The following is a 15733-nucleotide window of genomic DNA, read 5'->3' on the forward strand; positions in this document are numbered from 1 at the left end:
ATTGCTATTTCAAAGTTTTCTAAAACTTAAAAATCATACCTAGTCATTTGGCTTTTTGATTGGCTGAGGCAGAATAAATGTCTTAAAATTGTAAATGGTACTAAAGTTATCTACAGTGTGTTACTGCTGGGTGGGATTAATTTCTTATACAAAATCTATAACCTAAAGTTCCATTTTTTAATCATTAAGGGAAAATTTAATTGTAAGTGTTCTGTTTTGACCCAAGAAATGGGAAATTACATGGAAGGGAAGGTGGGAAGGAGACTCGTCTTCCCAAATTGAAGCTATTATCAGGGTGAATCTACTAAGAAATTGGCTTCAGTGGAAAAGTAGAAAACAAGAAAAATAAGAGAAACACATAGTTGTTTTCTTGTGTGTATGTGTAAAGCAATGACAATTTGGCAGAGCTTTTATTTTATTCAGTGGGCTCAATATTTAAAAATCTAGATTTTGTATCCATCTAATCTTGAAAAATTTGGTACCTTACCTCCAGATTCTAATAAACTTCAGCATGTCACTCACTCCTTAGGCAATTCGTTGTTAACTTGAAGATGAAAAGTGTTTGAGGTTGAGCAGACCACAGACAGCTGAGTCACCTCTTGAGAAGTTTAGGGTGAAATCGAGGCTCACTTCTGATATTTTATAATCCTCAGGTTATAATCTTTTATAGTTCTTTTTGATTACCTCTCCTGACATTCAATGAAACAGTTAATTAAAATATGTAATTGGAGCTTATCTATTCTAATTTTCATTATAATTGTGCTAAATTTATAGATTTAACTTGAAAAGAATTGATACCGTAATAACTTTGAATCTTTTGATTCATAAACAAGTATATTCCTCTATTTAGGTCTACTTTAATTTCTCTTAGCAATAGTTTATCTCTTCTAGTATAGAGGTTTTGCACTTATTTTGTTAAATTCATTCCCAATGCTATGTGTTTTTCAATGGTATTATAAATGGTGTATTTTAAACTTTCACTTCCTCATTGTTTGTTGCTAGTATATAGAAATAGAATTCATTTTTGCAAAAAAAAAAAAAAAAAGTAATTGAATGTTTCTTAACCAAGAAACATGGTAAATGGAGTAATCAGTGAGAAATACTTAAATCTGTATGATTTTTAATTCTAACCACATTGTATTTAGAGCAGGGAAAGGATCGTTCCATCTTTATGGATTGAAAACTGAGAGCTACAAGGAATTATGTGGCTTCTCCCAGCTCACACAGCAAGTCTTTAGGTTAGGAATCAGAGGCCTGGATTCTCACTGAAGCTCTGAGATCCACATGGCCTTGAATAAACTAATTTAGGAAAGTAATGAAACTTGAAAAATATTAAACCATTTTGTATGTTTAAGGTGTTTTGTTAATCTTTTCATATGTATGTCAGAGCTTTTAAAAATATTTTTATTAAAAAGTTATTTAATAAAAGTTATCCTTTCAGTACTATTTTACTTTTACTTTTAAGTTGATAATATTGCTTGACTGATTCATGTTGACATATGGCAAAAACCACCACAATATTGTAATCATCCTCCAGTTAAAATTCATTAATTTAAAAAATCTAATCTGTTTAAGAGTTTGGTTGATCAGAAAAATAATTTGTGAATTTCTGATGCCTAACTCCTAGGATATGTATTAGGCAATGAATGATAAGTTGGCATTTATGGGTCAAAAAGTAATAGCTAATGGTTGTTTGGTCTCTCATTCTGTATTTTAAATCTTTAACCTTTTGTTAAAAAATACTTGAGGGTGCTTGTCCTGCTTCTATTTGAAACAATCCTGTCTGTACTATCTCTTTAAAAATGATTCACAGGATTTTTATATTTAAAAAATATTGTTAACATCTATGAAATATTTCTGAACATGTTGGGGAAATGGTTTTTCTCAAAAGAGTGAATACTACTACCCGCCTTCTCTGGTTGGCCCAAACCCTCTTACTGTACCTCACGCTGCAGCCGCTAATACATTCTGTAGCATATGTACATTCTGCCTGAGTGGACGTGTTTCATATATCTACGAAACCCCATGAATGAGTTTTAAGAAACAGACAGCATAATTTTTTGAAAGAAATGCAATTATTTCTTTTTATGAAGCAAGGATTTACAAAGCGTATCTTTAACACAGTTCTCAAAAACTCAGTTCTAAGTGATCATAAAGATACAGTCAACGAAGCATTTTAGTTTTCTTGATTTCTGTCCTATTGATCATTAGCCCTAGTATAGATGATTTCTAATGGACTCAGCTTCCTAAATTGATTTCCACAACTTGTTAAGTGATTACCATTAGATTTTTTATTTTTTTTGGCTAAGTGTCTTGATGTCTTTAGCATGTGAGCATAAATATGGGATGGTGCTACACGATTGATCTTGAGTTCACGTTGAGGTTAAAGGTGTATCACATAATATGAGTCGTTTTCCTAGTGCCCACTAGATGGGCTGATTTAACTTTGCCAGTTGTTGTACGTCATTTGCATATGACATTAACACCCCTTTTCTCCCTCAGATTCCCTGGCCCTCCACCTGTCAGCAGTGCGGCCCCCTCCTACCCACCATACTCGCCCTCGACACAGTCGTCGTATCCAAGTCCAGGGTCCACTGCGTCCATGGCCCAGCTGGGCGGTCAGCTCGGTGCTATGCACATTAACAGCTACGGTAACAGTTTCACTTTTCATGCTTATTGACCGCCTTGTCTCATGAGTATTTTTAGTAAGAAACTTCTTCCTCAGATTCAAAATAGACATATCTCTGGTATACCATATTGAACTAGTTTTGGACATTTTCATATAAATTATCTGTATTATGTATGGCAGTATTTTTTTTTTCCAAATCATGCTGCCGTTTATTTCAGGGTAAGTGAAGGATCCACAGAATGCCTTACATTCAACACTAGACCAATTAAAAAAAAAAACAAAACTTCACAAGTCAACATTAGAAGAGTGAAATTCCTTTAAGAAATGTAAGTTTTAACTCTGTGTTTATTATGAAGCCCACAAATCAAAAATATAATACTCTGTTTCACAGTCCATTTTAAATTCTGCAGTTAGGTCATGTGAGGAATGGAAGCTCAGATGTTGTGAGGCAGAACAGAATAATAGGAGAGAAGACAGTTACAATACTGAGATGTACATCAGTAGAAATGCTGGCTATTTTAGGAGCCATGGAAATGTTCACTGCAACAACTGCAGGGTCAGCCATTGATCTTGATGTCAAATGTTTTCATTACTTATAGTTGGTTTCTTAAAAGTATCAGTGAAACTCCCCTTAGAATATTTCCTTTTACTGATTTCAAAATGGGTAAGTCTTCAAAGCTGCAACTCAGTTTCACATAATCAGGGAAAGGAAAAAGTAATCTGGCTCTACAATTTCAAATATGACTGGATAGGATTTTAGTTGCCAGTCCCTTCTCCTTCCTTATTTCTTCCTACTTCCAAAGTCCATTCTATCAAGACAAGCACAGGATGTAAATAATTTATTGCCCTGAGTAAATAATGCTTGTTATGTAAAAAATGTTCTTCTTCTGTATGATTTTCTATACTCTGTACCAGACAAAGTTCAGTTGCTCAGTCGTGTCCGACTCTTTGTGACCCCATGGACTGCGGCACGCCAGGCTTCCAGTCCACTTTTCATGATAATTAATGCCATGTATCCTGAAAAGTAGATGCAACTGAGTTAAAATTTATCCCTCTAATTTTCTATCATTATAAATGTAGCTCTTTTAAAATTCTTCGCTTGTATAAAATACCCCAAATAGGATTTGTGTTACTTTCCAAAAGATGATTTCTTCTTGTGGGGGAAAAAGTGACTTGTATAAGGGTGCCTTCTTGCTTTACTGGGGAAGAGAAGCGTCCCTGTTGTGTATATGTGGTGGAGGTGAGAGAGTTGCGGAGGGTGGTGTTCACACAGGCCGGTCTTCTGTTTCTGCCTAGGTTCAGGGGCTGCTCCCCCCACCCAGGGCCCGCCTGGCCCTGCGTCGGCAGCGTCAGTCCAGGGGCCTCCACAGCCTCCACAGCCGTCCATCCTGCAGCCTGGATCTCAGGTTCTCCCCCCGCCGCCCACTGCGCTAAACGGTCCCGGGGCCTCACCCTTGCCTCCGCCAACGCACAGACCAGACGGGCTCCCTGGGCCTGCTCCTCCGAACGCTCAGTACCAGCCCGCGCCTCTCCCAGGACAGACCCTGGGCCCTGGATATCCGGCACAGCAGGGTAAAGTCGCCTTGGGTTACCTGGGGGTACCCTTAGCTGGGAATCAGGTTTGTTCCAATGGTATTGGACATCTATCCCTTACTGTTTTTGAATAGTGTAACAAGTAAAAAGACAAGGGGAACTGCAGACTTTTGCTTTTAATTCCCTGCCTTATTTAATATGAAAAATGCAGCATGCTCGACTGAACAGCATAATACTGCCAGTGAGCCCTGCGTCTGCATTTTGGGCTTATAGTCACTTCTTTTTCACTTTTCTTCCCAGCAGCCAACTACGGGCCCCCGGTAGCAGGGGCCCAGCTCTCCTACCCGGGAGGCTTCCCGGGGGGGCCTGCACAGATGGCCGGCCCGCCACAGCCCCAGAAGAAGCTGGATCCCGACTCCGTCCCCAGCCCCGTAAGTGCTCTGCTCTCCGTCTCCGTGAAGAACCCACTCTTCTTCTGTACTCTCAGAAACTTCAGCTTGTCAGCGTTTACCCTGTCCTTTATCGTCCAAGCACAGTGCCATCACATGGACAAGGCTCGCTTCCCTCTGTATGTACGGGGTGGGGAGGGGGCGTCATGCTATACGAGAGGTCTCAGCCTGTGAGAGACGCAGCCTCTGGGGACTTCTCTGGTGTCATGTAATCTTGGCAGTACCCATTGATGTTTATTCTCATGTACATCAGCTGTATTTATTGATACTTAATGATTCATTTGTAGTAAGAATATATTCTATATAAAAATGCTATTTTCAGAAACTAAAAGATCCTTTCAGGATACCCATAGGAGTGAGAGTACAAAGTATTTTACATATTTTTAAAAACTGCTTTATATAAAATTAGAGCTATAACTTACTCTCCTCCACCAAAGTGATTTTCTCTAGAGGAGTACTCTTTAGTAACTGTATCAGGCAGCTTTAATAGGTTTAGTCTGCATAACAAACAGTCCTCAATTTGGCTTACATCCACAAAGATTTTTTTATCACCTAGGTTACCTGTAAGCTGCATTAGCTGCAGTTTGATTTTAGATTCTGCTCCGTATGCCCTTATCACTCCAGAATCCAGAGTGAAGGGGCATCCCTCCTGGGGACATGTATTATTATGACAATGGGAGAAAAGGGGGAAAACCGGTTAAAAGGTGCAGTAGCTCTTAAAGCTTCCAGTCAGATGTGACACATGTCAAAATCATTCACCTGTCCTTGGCTGAAGCAAGTCATATATCAGAGCCTGATGTCAATGGCGGAGGGATGTAAATGTTTGCCTCAGAAATTGGAAGTCTTATGGCTCTGAGCAGGGCTGTAAACTCCTTTGGAGTAAGAAATGAAATTGTGTACAGTTAACTTTCATCTTTGAAGTGGTTTTATAAACATGAGTCGAAAAATTTAGAAAGAGACTAAAGAGCACTAAGAGGTACTATGTTTATATTTTATATTTTTATAACCTAACTTTTATATTAACAAATCATCAGAAACCTTAGTAGCTCACAAGCACTATTTATTCATGCTCATGAGTCTGGGCAGGCTTGCTAATCTGGGCTGGATTTGACTGATTTTGGCTTGCTTTCTGCATGAGGGGTCAGCTAGAGGCTTGGCTGGAGTCTTGGTCGAGGATGGTCTGTGCATTTTCTGTGGTTTCTGTAGCCAAGTACCATAAACTCGGTAGCTTAAAGCAACAGGGATTTCTTGTCTGAGCTCTGGAGGTGGTAGGTCTGAAGTCAGTGTAGGCAGGGCTGTGCTCCCTCCAGAAGTTCCGTGAGCGAGCCTGTTCGTGTCTCTTCATTCTTTGGCTTGTAGTCCCATCATTCCAGTCTCTGCCTCTGTTGTTACATCACCTTTCCCTCATCTCTGTGTCTTTTCCTCCAGGTTTCGATCTCAAAACTGCTTGTGCCCTTCTCATAAGTTTCGTGTGACTCCCTTCTCATAAGTTTCGTGTGACTCCCTTTAGGGTCCACCAGATAGTCTAGAATAAGCATCAGCTCTCAAAATTCTTAATTTGATCAATTCTTTTGCTATATGCAGTGTTTTTGTTGTTTAGTCACTAAGCTGTGTTCGATTCTTTTGTGACCCCATGGACTGTAGCCCACCAGGCTCCCCTGTCCATGGGATTCTGCAGGCAAGAATACTGGAGGGGGTAACCATTTCCTTCTCCAGGGAATCTTCCCAACCCAAGGGCCAAACTTGCGTCTCCTGCTTTGCCGGCAGATTCTTTACCTTCTGAGCCCCCGAGAAAGCCCTATATGCAGTGAGTGCCCTTATTGATGATCCTATTTCCAGCCATTACTTTTCTAGCTTATTATTGGGTTGGCCACAATGTTCATTCAGGTTTTCCTGTATGATGGTATGGAAAAACACAAACGAACTTTTTGGCCAACCCAATATTAAATTATTCCACTTGAAGAAGTATCATGATGTATTTATGTGATTGACAGTTTAACTTCTTATTTCTCTGCTTGTATGTAACTTCTACAGACTCTCTAGTTCATTTCACTTCATTCTCTGATGCTTTTGACTCCCGCTTTGTTGTTAATTTCTCCAGTACTATTTCTGTTACAGTTACTAGCAATTTTATTATCCGTCTGTAGACTCTTCCATCTCCAGTGTCTCTCAGTTCTTGATCTTCCTTTCTTCTGATGTGCTTTTCATCTGCCCCACATCTAGTCTTTCTGTCATTGCCAGTGACTGTGTATCTTCAAAGTCTCAGTTGAAAACATTCCATGCTCCAACCACTGACTCTCATCTTTTCAGCTCATTCCCTTTAGGACTCAAACTCCCATAATACTCACCCACCAGGATTTACAATCTACCACTTTTTCTTGATTCACGTCACCTCCATCTTCTCACTTCTCTTAAGCAGCTTAGATTACATGATCCGTAATTAAAATCTGTCCCTTGCATCCCAGAGCATCTTCTTCTCTGAATTCCTTTGCCCCCTCCCTCCACTGAATTCATCTAGAAAATTCCCATTTGTTGTTAAACTAACTTTCCACCTACTCTGTGGATGCTGAAGACAACTCGAGAAAGATGCATGCCATGCTGACTGGTCTCACTTTGAAATCATAGTCACTAAACTTCGCAGCAGCAGCAAACTAACGTGAACGTTCAGTTGTGTTTTCTAAGACCTGGCTGCGTGAAATACTAACTGGTGGAACATTTAAAATCACGGATGCCTTGCTCCCAGCCCCCCACATTATGATTTAATTGTACTGGGCCTTGGGGCTTTTCAAGCTTTCTCCATTAATTCCAATGTGTAGCAAGTTTGGAGACCATCACCCACTTCAACTGACCCCCTTCCATGTCCCTGGATGACTGTCGTTTCTTCTCTCTTGGAACTTCTGATACTACCTTTCCCTTTTCTGACTCTTTAATGATCACCTTGCTTCTGAGAAAATAGAAGAAATGCAAAGAGAAGCTCTGCATGCTTCATTTCTGCATCTCCCCGTGTCTGTGCCCGTTTACCCCTCTTCCCGCTGTTAGGGTGAATAAGCTTGTCCATACTCCTGACCAAGGCCGTCGCATCCACTTGTGCCCCGGAATCCATCCCTTATGGCCTTTCAAGAACAGCCTCCCAGAAAATGTCCACTATATTAGAGTTCTCAAAAACAAAAAACAACCACTAGGATATATGTCTCTATATGGAAATAAATTTATTTTAAAGAATTGGTTTGCTTGATTGTTGGGGACTGGCAAGACCAAAATCTGCTGGACTGGCCAGCATGCTGGAGACACAGGAAGAGCTGATGTTGCAGCTGGAGTCTGAAGGTGTCTGGAAGCAAAGTTCTCTCTTCCTCCTGGGACCTTGCTCTGTTTCTCTTCATCCTTCAACAGGTTGGATGAGGCCCACCCACTGCTTCACGCAAAGTCTACTGATTAAATTCTAATCATGTATTTTTAAAAAAATACCTTCACAGCAAGATCTGGACTGGCGTTTGTAACTGGGTACTGTGACCTAGCTACATACATACACACACACACCGTTCTGTCCCGGGCCCTCCCTGCTCTTCTCCATCGCGTCAGTCACACCAGCCTCCTTGGTATTCCTCAGCCAGCTGTCCTCCTGCCTCCAGGCCTTTGCTCATGTGGTCCCCTCTGCCCAGATCTCTTCCCCGACGTAGATGCAGAGCGTGGCTCAGTTCTGTGTTTCCTTCACGGCCCCATTGCTCATCCCTGATCTCACTTGCACCCTTGTCCGCGTCGCTCGTATCCATGGCACTTATGACCTCACATAGGCTGTATCTTATCTATGCACTTATCTCCTGTCTTCCAAACTAGGATGTCAGCTCCAGGAGGTCCAGGATTTGGTTTTGTTCACTGCTGTGTCCCTAGCACACAGAACAGGGCCTAGTACAGAGTATGCCCTCACATATTTGTTGAATGAATGTTAACAACAAAAGCAATAAGCAGTATATGTTGTGATTTATTTCAGACTCCTAAAATATACACATACAAATCAGTCCAATAGTATTTCTATCTTAAAAGTGGTGAAATAGCAATGCCATATGGAACCTGTTTATGTTCTTATTACCAAAGTAGAATGCTTTTGCTAACTAAATTAATTCTTCCTTCTGGAAAGAAAGATGTGAAACCATATTTTCTGATCTGTTGCATGCCAGTCCTGAGCTAAGGGCTCACTACACTTTCAGATGGTGGTCTTAATCCACATTTTTGGAGTTGAGGACACTGGCATCACCATCAAACTCTTCCTCACTCTCTAATCAGCGGGAGGATTATCCAGAATTTGAGCTCTTCCTGTCCCCCTCTTTCTCTAACCATGCCAAAGTGCAGATATTTCTGCTTTAAGCAGCCTGCCTTAGCGGTGCACATGCATCTTGTTATCTTGCCTCCCTTATCTGTCTTCTTCATTTATCTCAGGAAGATCACTTTCTTTTTTTCTCTTTCCTGATTCTATTTTATGAGAGCACTCTATTCATAGCAGAGAAGTGTGAAAGTAATTCTAGTGGCACATCTTCTGGAGGAAAAAGAAATCCATAAACTTTGAAGTGGCATTAGCATTATCAGGAGTTACTGTCAATCAAGCTGAAATCCTTTAAGAACTGAGGCACACTCAAAACCTCTATTGAGATTTCTCTGTGGTGTTTTATGTCTAAGCTGTTTTCCGAGAACATGGATTTGAGGTTTAAATAAAAGCTCTATTTTTAATAATCAGAAAAAGAATATATACATATGAATCACTTTGCTGTATACCTGAAACTAATGTGATATTATAAATCAGCTATGCTTCAACTTAAAAAGAAAAAACAACTCCTAACAGAAAGAAAGAAACCATTGCTTAATCCAATAAAAACTATATGTTTAGAAATTACTAGAACTGTTATATTTCTTACTTTCTTTTTAGTATTCTAGATCTCTTTGTAGTATTCTAGCAAAGATGTGTATTTATTTAGAAGTGTATAATTACCACTTGTCCTTGTTTCTTTGGCGGCAGTGCTTTGTAAGTTGCAAATGGCTAATTTAAAACAAACTTTCTGGAAGCATAGTCTGTTTTGAGACTGAGAGTTATCTATGTTCAATATATAGATTATTGTGGTTTTTACCTCACTTTCGTATTTGACACTTCATTGGTTGAAATGATGACAGTAAATGTTGATAGTAGAAAAGCTCCTCCAGTTTTGAAGAAACCAGATGACCCCTGTGGTTGAAATGCAGAGTGTAATTACCGGGGTTTGATTTTTCTCTTTGCTTCTTTTCTTTGCCCATGGTAGCTTTTAGTCTCATTGTGTCTTACAGTAGTTGCGTTTGGAGCATATTCAGTACCCTTAATTGAGTAAGAGTTTAAATCCTATGAAATTAAAGAGAAGTGTGTGGATTTAAAAGCAGGCTAAATCTCTCTGATATGTTGTAGAAACCAATGATATCAGTGCCACCTAGGATATGGTTGGGCTAGATGGGAGGGAAACGGAGCAGGTAACGCTTCAGAGCTCAGGGAAGGACAGCTTTCGTGTTAGTAGTAGTTTTTTTTTAATTGAAATATAGTTGGTTTGCAATATTGTGTTTCAAATACATAGCAGAGTGATTCAGTTACACATATTTTTCAGATTTTTTTCCCCACTGAATACAGTTCCCTGTGCTATATAGTAAATCCTGTTGTTTATCTATTTTATACATGGTGATGTGTATATGTTAATCCCAAACTCCTAATTTATTTCTTCCCTTTCCCCTTTGGTAACCATAAATTTGTTTTCTGTGTCTGTTAGTTTGTTTCTGCTTTGTAAATAAATTCATTTGTATTATTTTTTAGATTCCACGTTTAAGCAATACCATATATTTGTCTTTTTGTCTTACTTCACTCAGTATGATAATCTCCCATGTCTGTCCACGTTGCTGCAAATGGCAATATCTCATTCTTTTTTATGGCTGAATAATATTCTGTTATATATAGTATGTACAGGATCTTCTTTATCCATTCATCTGCTTGTAGACACTTAGATTGTTTCCAGTAGTCTTAGCTATTGTAAATAGTGCTGCTATGAACATTGGGGTGCATTGTATCTTTTTTAATTCATTTTTATCTTTTCCAGATATATATACTGAGGAGTGGCATTACCATATCATATGGTAGCTCTATTTTTAGTTTTTGAGGAACCTCCACACTGTTTTCCATAGTAGCTATACCAATTATATTTCCACCAACCATGTAGGAGAGTTCCTTTTTCTCCACACCCTCCCTGGCATTTATTATATATAGACTTTTTGATAATGAGCAGTGTGAGGTGATTTACCTCATTGTAATTTTGGTTTGCATTTCTGTAAATGACTAGTGATGTCGAGCATGTTTTCATGTGCCTGTTGGTCATCTGTGTGTCTTCCTTGGAGAATTATCTATTAATATACAGGTCTTCTGTCCATTTTTTGATTGGCTTGTCTGTTTCTTTAATGTTGAGCTGTATGAGCTGTTTGGATATTTAGGAAATTAGCCTCTTGTCAGTCACATCATTTGCAGTCTATAGGTTGTCTTTTTGTTTTATTTGTGGTTTTCTTTGTTGTGCAAAAGCTCTTAAGTTTGCTTAGGCCTCATTTGTTTATTTTTGCTTTTTTTTATTTTGCCTTGGGAGATTGAGCTAAGAAAATATTGCTACAATATGTGTCTGAGAATGTTTTACCTATGTTTTCTTCTAGGAGTCTTATGGTGTCATGTCTTATATTTAAGTCTTTAAACTATTTTGAGTTTATTTGTGCATGTGGTGTGAAGAATTGTGCTAACTGTATTGATTTACATGAAGCTATCCAGTTTTCTCAGCACCACTTTCTGAAAAGACTGACTATTCTTCATTGTATATTCTTGCTTCTCTTCTTGAAGATTTAACTGAATGTAGGTGTGTGGGTTTACTTCTGGGCTCTGTTCTGTTCCATTGATCCATGTATGGTTTTGTGCCAGTGCTACACTGTTTTGATGATAGTAGCTTCATAGTGTTGTCTGAAGTCTGAGAAAGTTATGCTTCCTGCTTTGTTCTTTTTCCTCAGGATTGCCTTTGGTAATTCTGGGTCCTTTGTGGTTCCATATAAATTTTACGATTATTTCTCCTAGTTCTGTGAAAAATGCCACAGACAATATGATAAGGATCACATTAAATCTGTAGATTGCCTTGGGTAGTATGACCATTTTAACAATATTAATTCTTCCAATCCAAGAGATGGATGTCTTTCCATTTCCCTTTCTCCTTCTGATGTTTCATTGTTAAAGAAATGTAGCAGATTTCCGTATGTTAGTCTGGTACTCTGCTGCCTTCCTGAGTTCATTTGTTAGCTCCCATAGTGTTGGTATGGAGTGTTTAGGGTTTTCCGTATAGAGTATCATGTCATCTGCATATAGTAACAGTTTTACCACCCAGGGACACCAGGCCTGTGCTGACTGCTCCTCCCCATCCTCATCCTTTGGTACTACCGAGTTACAAGGGGGATCGTTCCTGCAGCTTTGGTTGTGTAAGAGGTCTTCTGCCAGCTTTCCGTTAGTACTCTCTGAGAATTCTCCCACATGTGGATGTATTTTTTTTTTTTTTATGTATTTTTGATGTGTGTGGGAGGAGGTGAGCTCCACATCCTTCTCCTCTGCCTTCTACTCTTGATCTCCCCTCACGTTAATAGTGTCTTTAAACTGCACGTCCTCCAGTGTAAATATTCCACTCTGAATGCTCATCTCATTTCTCCCCTCTTTCCCCTCTAAATTTTTACTCCTTCCTTTTTTTTTTTTTTTTTTTAGTTTTTTGCCACTTTTACCCTGTAAGGAAGAAGTGAGGGCAGGGAGAAGAGAAAGAGAAAGACCCTTTTTTTTTTTAAGAATTCCTTGCAACTAGTCCCTGGAAAGTTACAACAGGACAGTATTTTGTGCCTATATCTTCATCAATAAATGTTTTAGTAGAGAAATATAAGGTGTTTCCAAATTAGAGGACAAAACTTTCGGACTTTTCTTTTCTTCTCATCTGTACATGATAGGCAAAAGCCATATGGGAACAGTTGATATTGTTTGTTTCTTATGTCGCAAGAAGCAGGGATGTGGTGGGGAAACTTGAAAGGCAAAGTAAAGATTAAGAGGGATTTGAGGAGAAAAGTCAGGGCTTCTTTAATTTATATGTTGTAAATAATTTCTTCTGAATTTAATTATTTTTAGCTTTTTAGAGTTTCCTTTAACTACAGAAAGTATTTTTTTAATGTTATTTTCAATTTCTTTTCTAGTGAGAATCCTTTCCCAAAGAACTGTTACCTGTGATCCCAAGAAACAAATTGAATAAAAATAGATTTCCCTGAAAGATCAGAGTTGGAGCTCAAGAGTATTACAGAATAGAATTTGGAAGCTAGTGGCTTAAGGTTGTGAAAGTAAACAAAAGTGAGGCTGAAGATATGATGGATTCTCAATGAGAGTTTGATTTGAAATCAGCTGAAAGGATTTAGAAAATGCCTGTGTGTGTGCGTGTGTGTAATGAGAGGGAAATGTTGAGAAGTCTAAACTGACTTTAACGTGCCCTTGATCTCTTACTGTCAGATCCAGGTGATCGAGAGTGACCGAGCCAGCAGAGTGGGACAAGTTTATGCCACCAACGCCAGAGGCCAGATCCCGCCACTGGTCACGACAGACTGTGTCATACAAGACCAAGGTATTCTTCTCTCAGTTACGTTTCTGACTGAGGTCTTAGTATTTCTCACCTTTTTTTTTCCTTAAAGCAAATGCACTGATACCCTCCAGTCATGCTGTCACGGATGGGCCACCCCTTTATAGCTGGTAACAGGAACTAATTTGTCATTAATCGAGTGTGGAGAAGGTACTGTCAGCTGAATTCTTGTCAAAATCTACAAGTTTAAGAAAATTTTAAATTTTAATTTATGGGTTTAAATTTGTTCATGCCCTACTTTGGTTTAATTTATTTACTACAGTGAGAACCTGGCAGGGTGGCATGAACGGATGGTAGGGAATTAACTGTTTAATTAAGCCAGCAGACTTGGTTCTAGCCCTGGTGACATTTTTTAAATAAGTCCTTTAATGTTTTGGGCTTTGGTTTCCCATTTTAGAACTGGATGGGGAGAGGCTGAGCTGTCTCTACTGACTCTATCCCATGTTTGCTATCAGTTTCCTATTTCTGTTAAACTTTGTGCAGGTTTAATCAGGGAATATATTATTCTGTTTATGGCAAGTTAAAATACAGCCTGGTGCAATGCGTCATCTTAGATTCTGAACTTAATGGATTATATACTCAGTTCTAGAAATATAACACTGATACGCAAGCAGGCGTGTCGTCTCATCTCAGAGTTGTCGAGTCAGCCAGTTTCCTGGTGGGCCCCCCTCTTGTTAGTCCATCCTGGGTTCTGCCTCCAGCACGGTCTTTTGAGAGCTTGCAGACCAGTGAGGCAGAAGGACCTGTGATTGGGAGTTTGGCACACCTGCACGCACACCCAGGCTCTCTTCCTCACCATCCTGAGTTTTGCTTACCCCACCCCTCTGAACCTCAGTGTTGCCCTCTGTGAGATGTGAGGACTAAGACCTGCCCTGCAGGGCCAGTGTGAGGATTAAAGGTGACTGTGTGTGTGTGTCTGTGTCTGTATGCTTGCGTTGTTGTTCAGCCACTCAAGTCGTGTCCAACTCTGCGACCCCGTGGACTGCAGCACACCAAGCTTCCCTGTCCTTCTCCATCTCCTGGAGCTTGCTCAAACTCATGTCCATTGAGTTGATGATGCCATCCAACCGTCTCATCCTCTGTCGTCCCCTTCTCCTCCTGCCTTCAATCTTTCCGAGCATCAGGGTCTTTTCCAATGAGTCAGTTCTTTGCATCAGGTGGCCAGAGTATTGGAACTTCAGCTTCAGCATCAGTCCTTCCAGTGAATATTCAGGATTGATTTCCTTCAGGACTGACTGGTGTGCATGTTGGAAGTATCTTTATACGTACGTGGGGTCTTGACCTGTAGAAGGGGTTGATATAGATTACAGATGATGTTACTGTTAGAGGTACTACTATTAAAACAGACTTCAGATTACTTCATTTCCTCTACTAAAAGTGATTTGTTCCTGATTACTTACAGAATCCATCCAAACTTGTTAAATGAATTCATATTTATTCAGTACTTACGACCTGGTAGGTTGAGCTATACGAAATTGCTGATTTTTTTCTGTTTTGTTGACCTACAAAAATGGCAGTTTCGTTTCAGCCTAATAATAAGTGTTACATTTGTATTTTTTAATATTTTAGTTTGAGGCTCTTTACAGGCCTAATGAATATTCCTCACGAGCCTCATCTCTCCCCTGTTTCTTTCTATACATCTGCCTCAGCCATACTAAACTCACCCCCTTCTCCTCATGTCACCGATTCTCATTTTGTGCTATTATCTCTGCAACAGATTAGTACTATGTTTGTTCACCATTGTACCCCTAGAAATTCACCTGGTATCTAGAACATAATGGTCACCCAACAAATATTTATTGAATAAATGTACTTGGTATATATAACTCTAACCCTTTTAGTTGGGGAATTCCTAGTTCTTCCAAACTCAACTTAATTTTCCCTTAGAAATCTCCTCCAATTTCTTCCCTCACAGTGCTTCATAGACACTCCTATTATAACTCTGTTCCATTAAATTTTACTGTGGTTTGGGTCATCTTTCCTACAAGGCTATGAGCTACTTAGAGCAGGATCATACTTGTTCATTCATTCATTCACTTACTCATTCAGCAAACATTCAGTACCTATTACCATTGTGGTTAATATTTATTAAGTGTTTGCTTTGCATTAAGATGTCTTCTGAATACTTTATGTGTATTAATTCATTTAATCCTCTCTGTAATTTACTGGGATAGGCATTAATCTCATCTTCATTTTACAGTGTGAAACCAAAGCACAGAATGCTTAGGTCATTTACCAAGATACTCAGCTAATGGGAAGCAAAGCTAGAATTTGAATCCCAGCATTCTGATGCTAGAAGCCATGCTCTTAACAACTCACCTACTGCCTCAATTCAGAAGTGAAAGACGCAGTTCTGTTCTTTTTTTCCTTTTTTCGGCTACGCCGTGCAGCATGTAGTATCTCAGTTCCCTGACCTGGGATCAAACCTGTACCCC

At 39.4% G+C, this 15733-nt stretch overlaps 1 protein-coding gene across 4 annotated transcripts in view; it reads left to right on the top strand.

Moving 5' to 3' along the window:
* Positions 1-15733, top strand: part of SEC24D (SEC24 homolog D, COPII coat complex component) — a 112217-nt gene that overhangs the window by 14607 nt on the left and 81877 nt on the right. For 3 of the 4 annotated variants that reach the window (XM_043871421.1, XM_043871422.1, XM_043871423.1), the window contains exons 4-7: positions 2503-2651; positions 3926-4201; positions 4463-4593; positions 13172-13283. In XM_043871421.1, the coding sequence (XP_043727356.1) occupies positions 2503-2651; positions 3926-4201; positions 4463-4593; positions 13172-13283 (668 nt within the window). The remainder of the gene's footprint in view (positions 1-2502; positions 2652-3925; positions 4202-4462; positions 4594-13171; positions 13284-15733) is intronic. The other variant, XM_043871424.1, reaches the window with a different exon arrangement.

The sequence above is a fragment of the Cervus elaphus genome, chromosome 17 (assembly GCF_910594005.1).
Source record: "Cervus elaphus chromosome 17, mCerEla1.1, whole genome shotgun sequence".
Taxonomy (NCBI): Eukaryota; Metazoa; Chordata; class Mammalia; order Artiodactyla; family Cervidae; genus Cervus; species Cervus elaphus.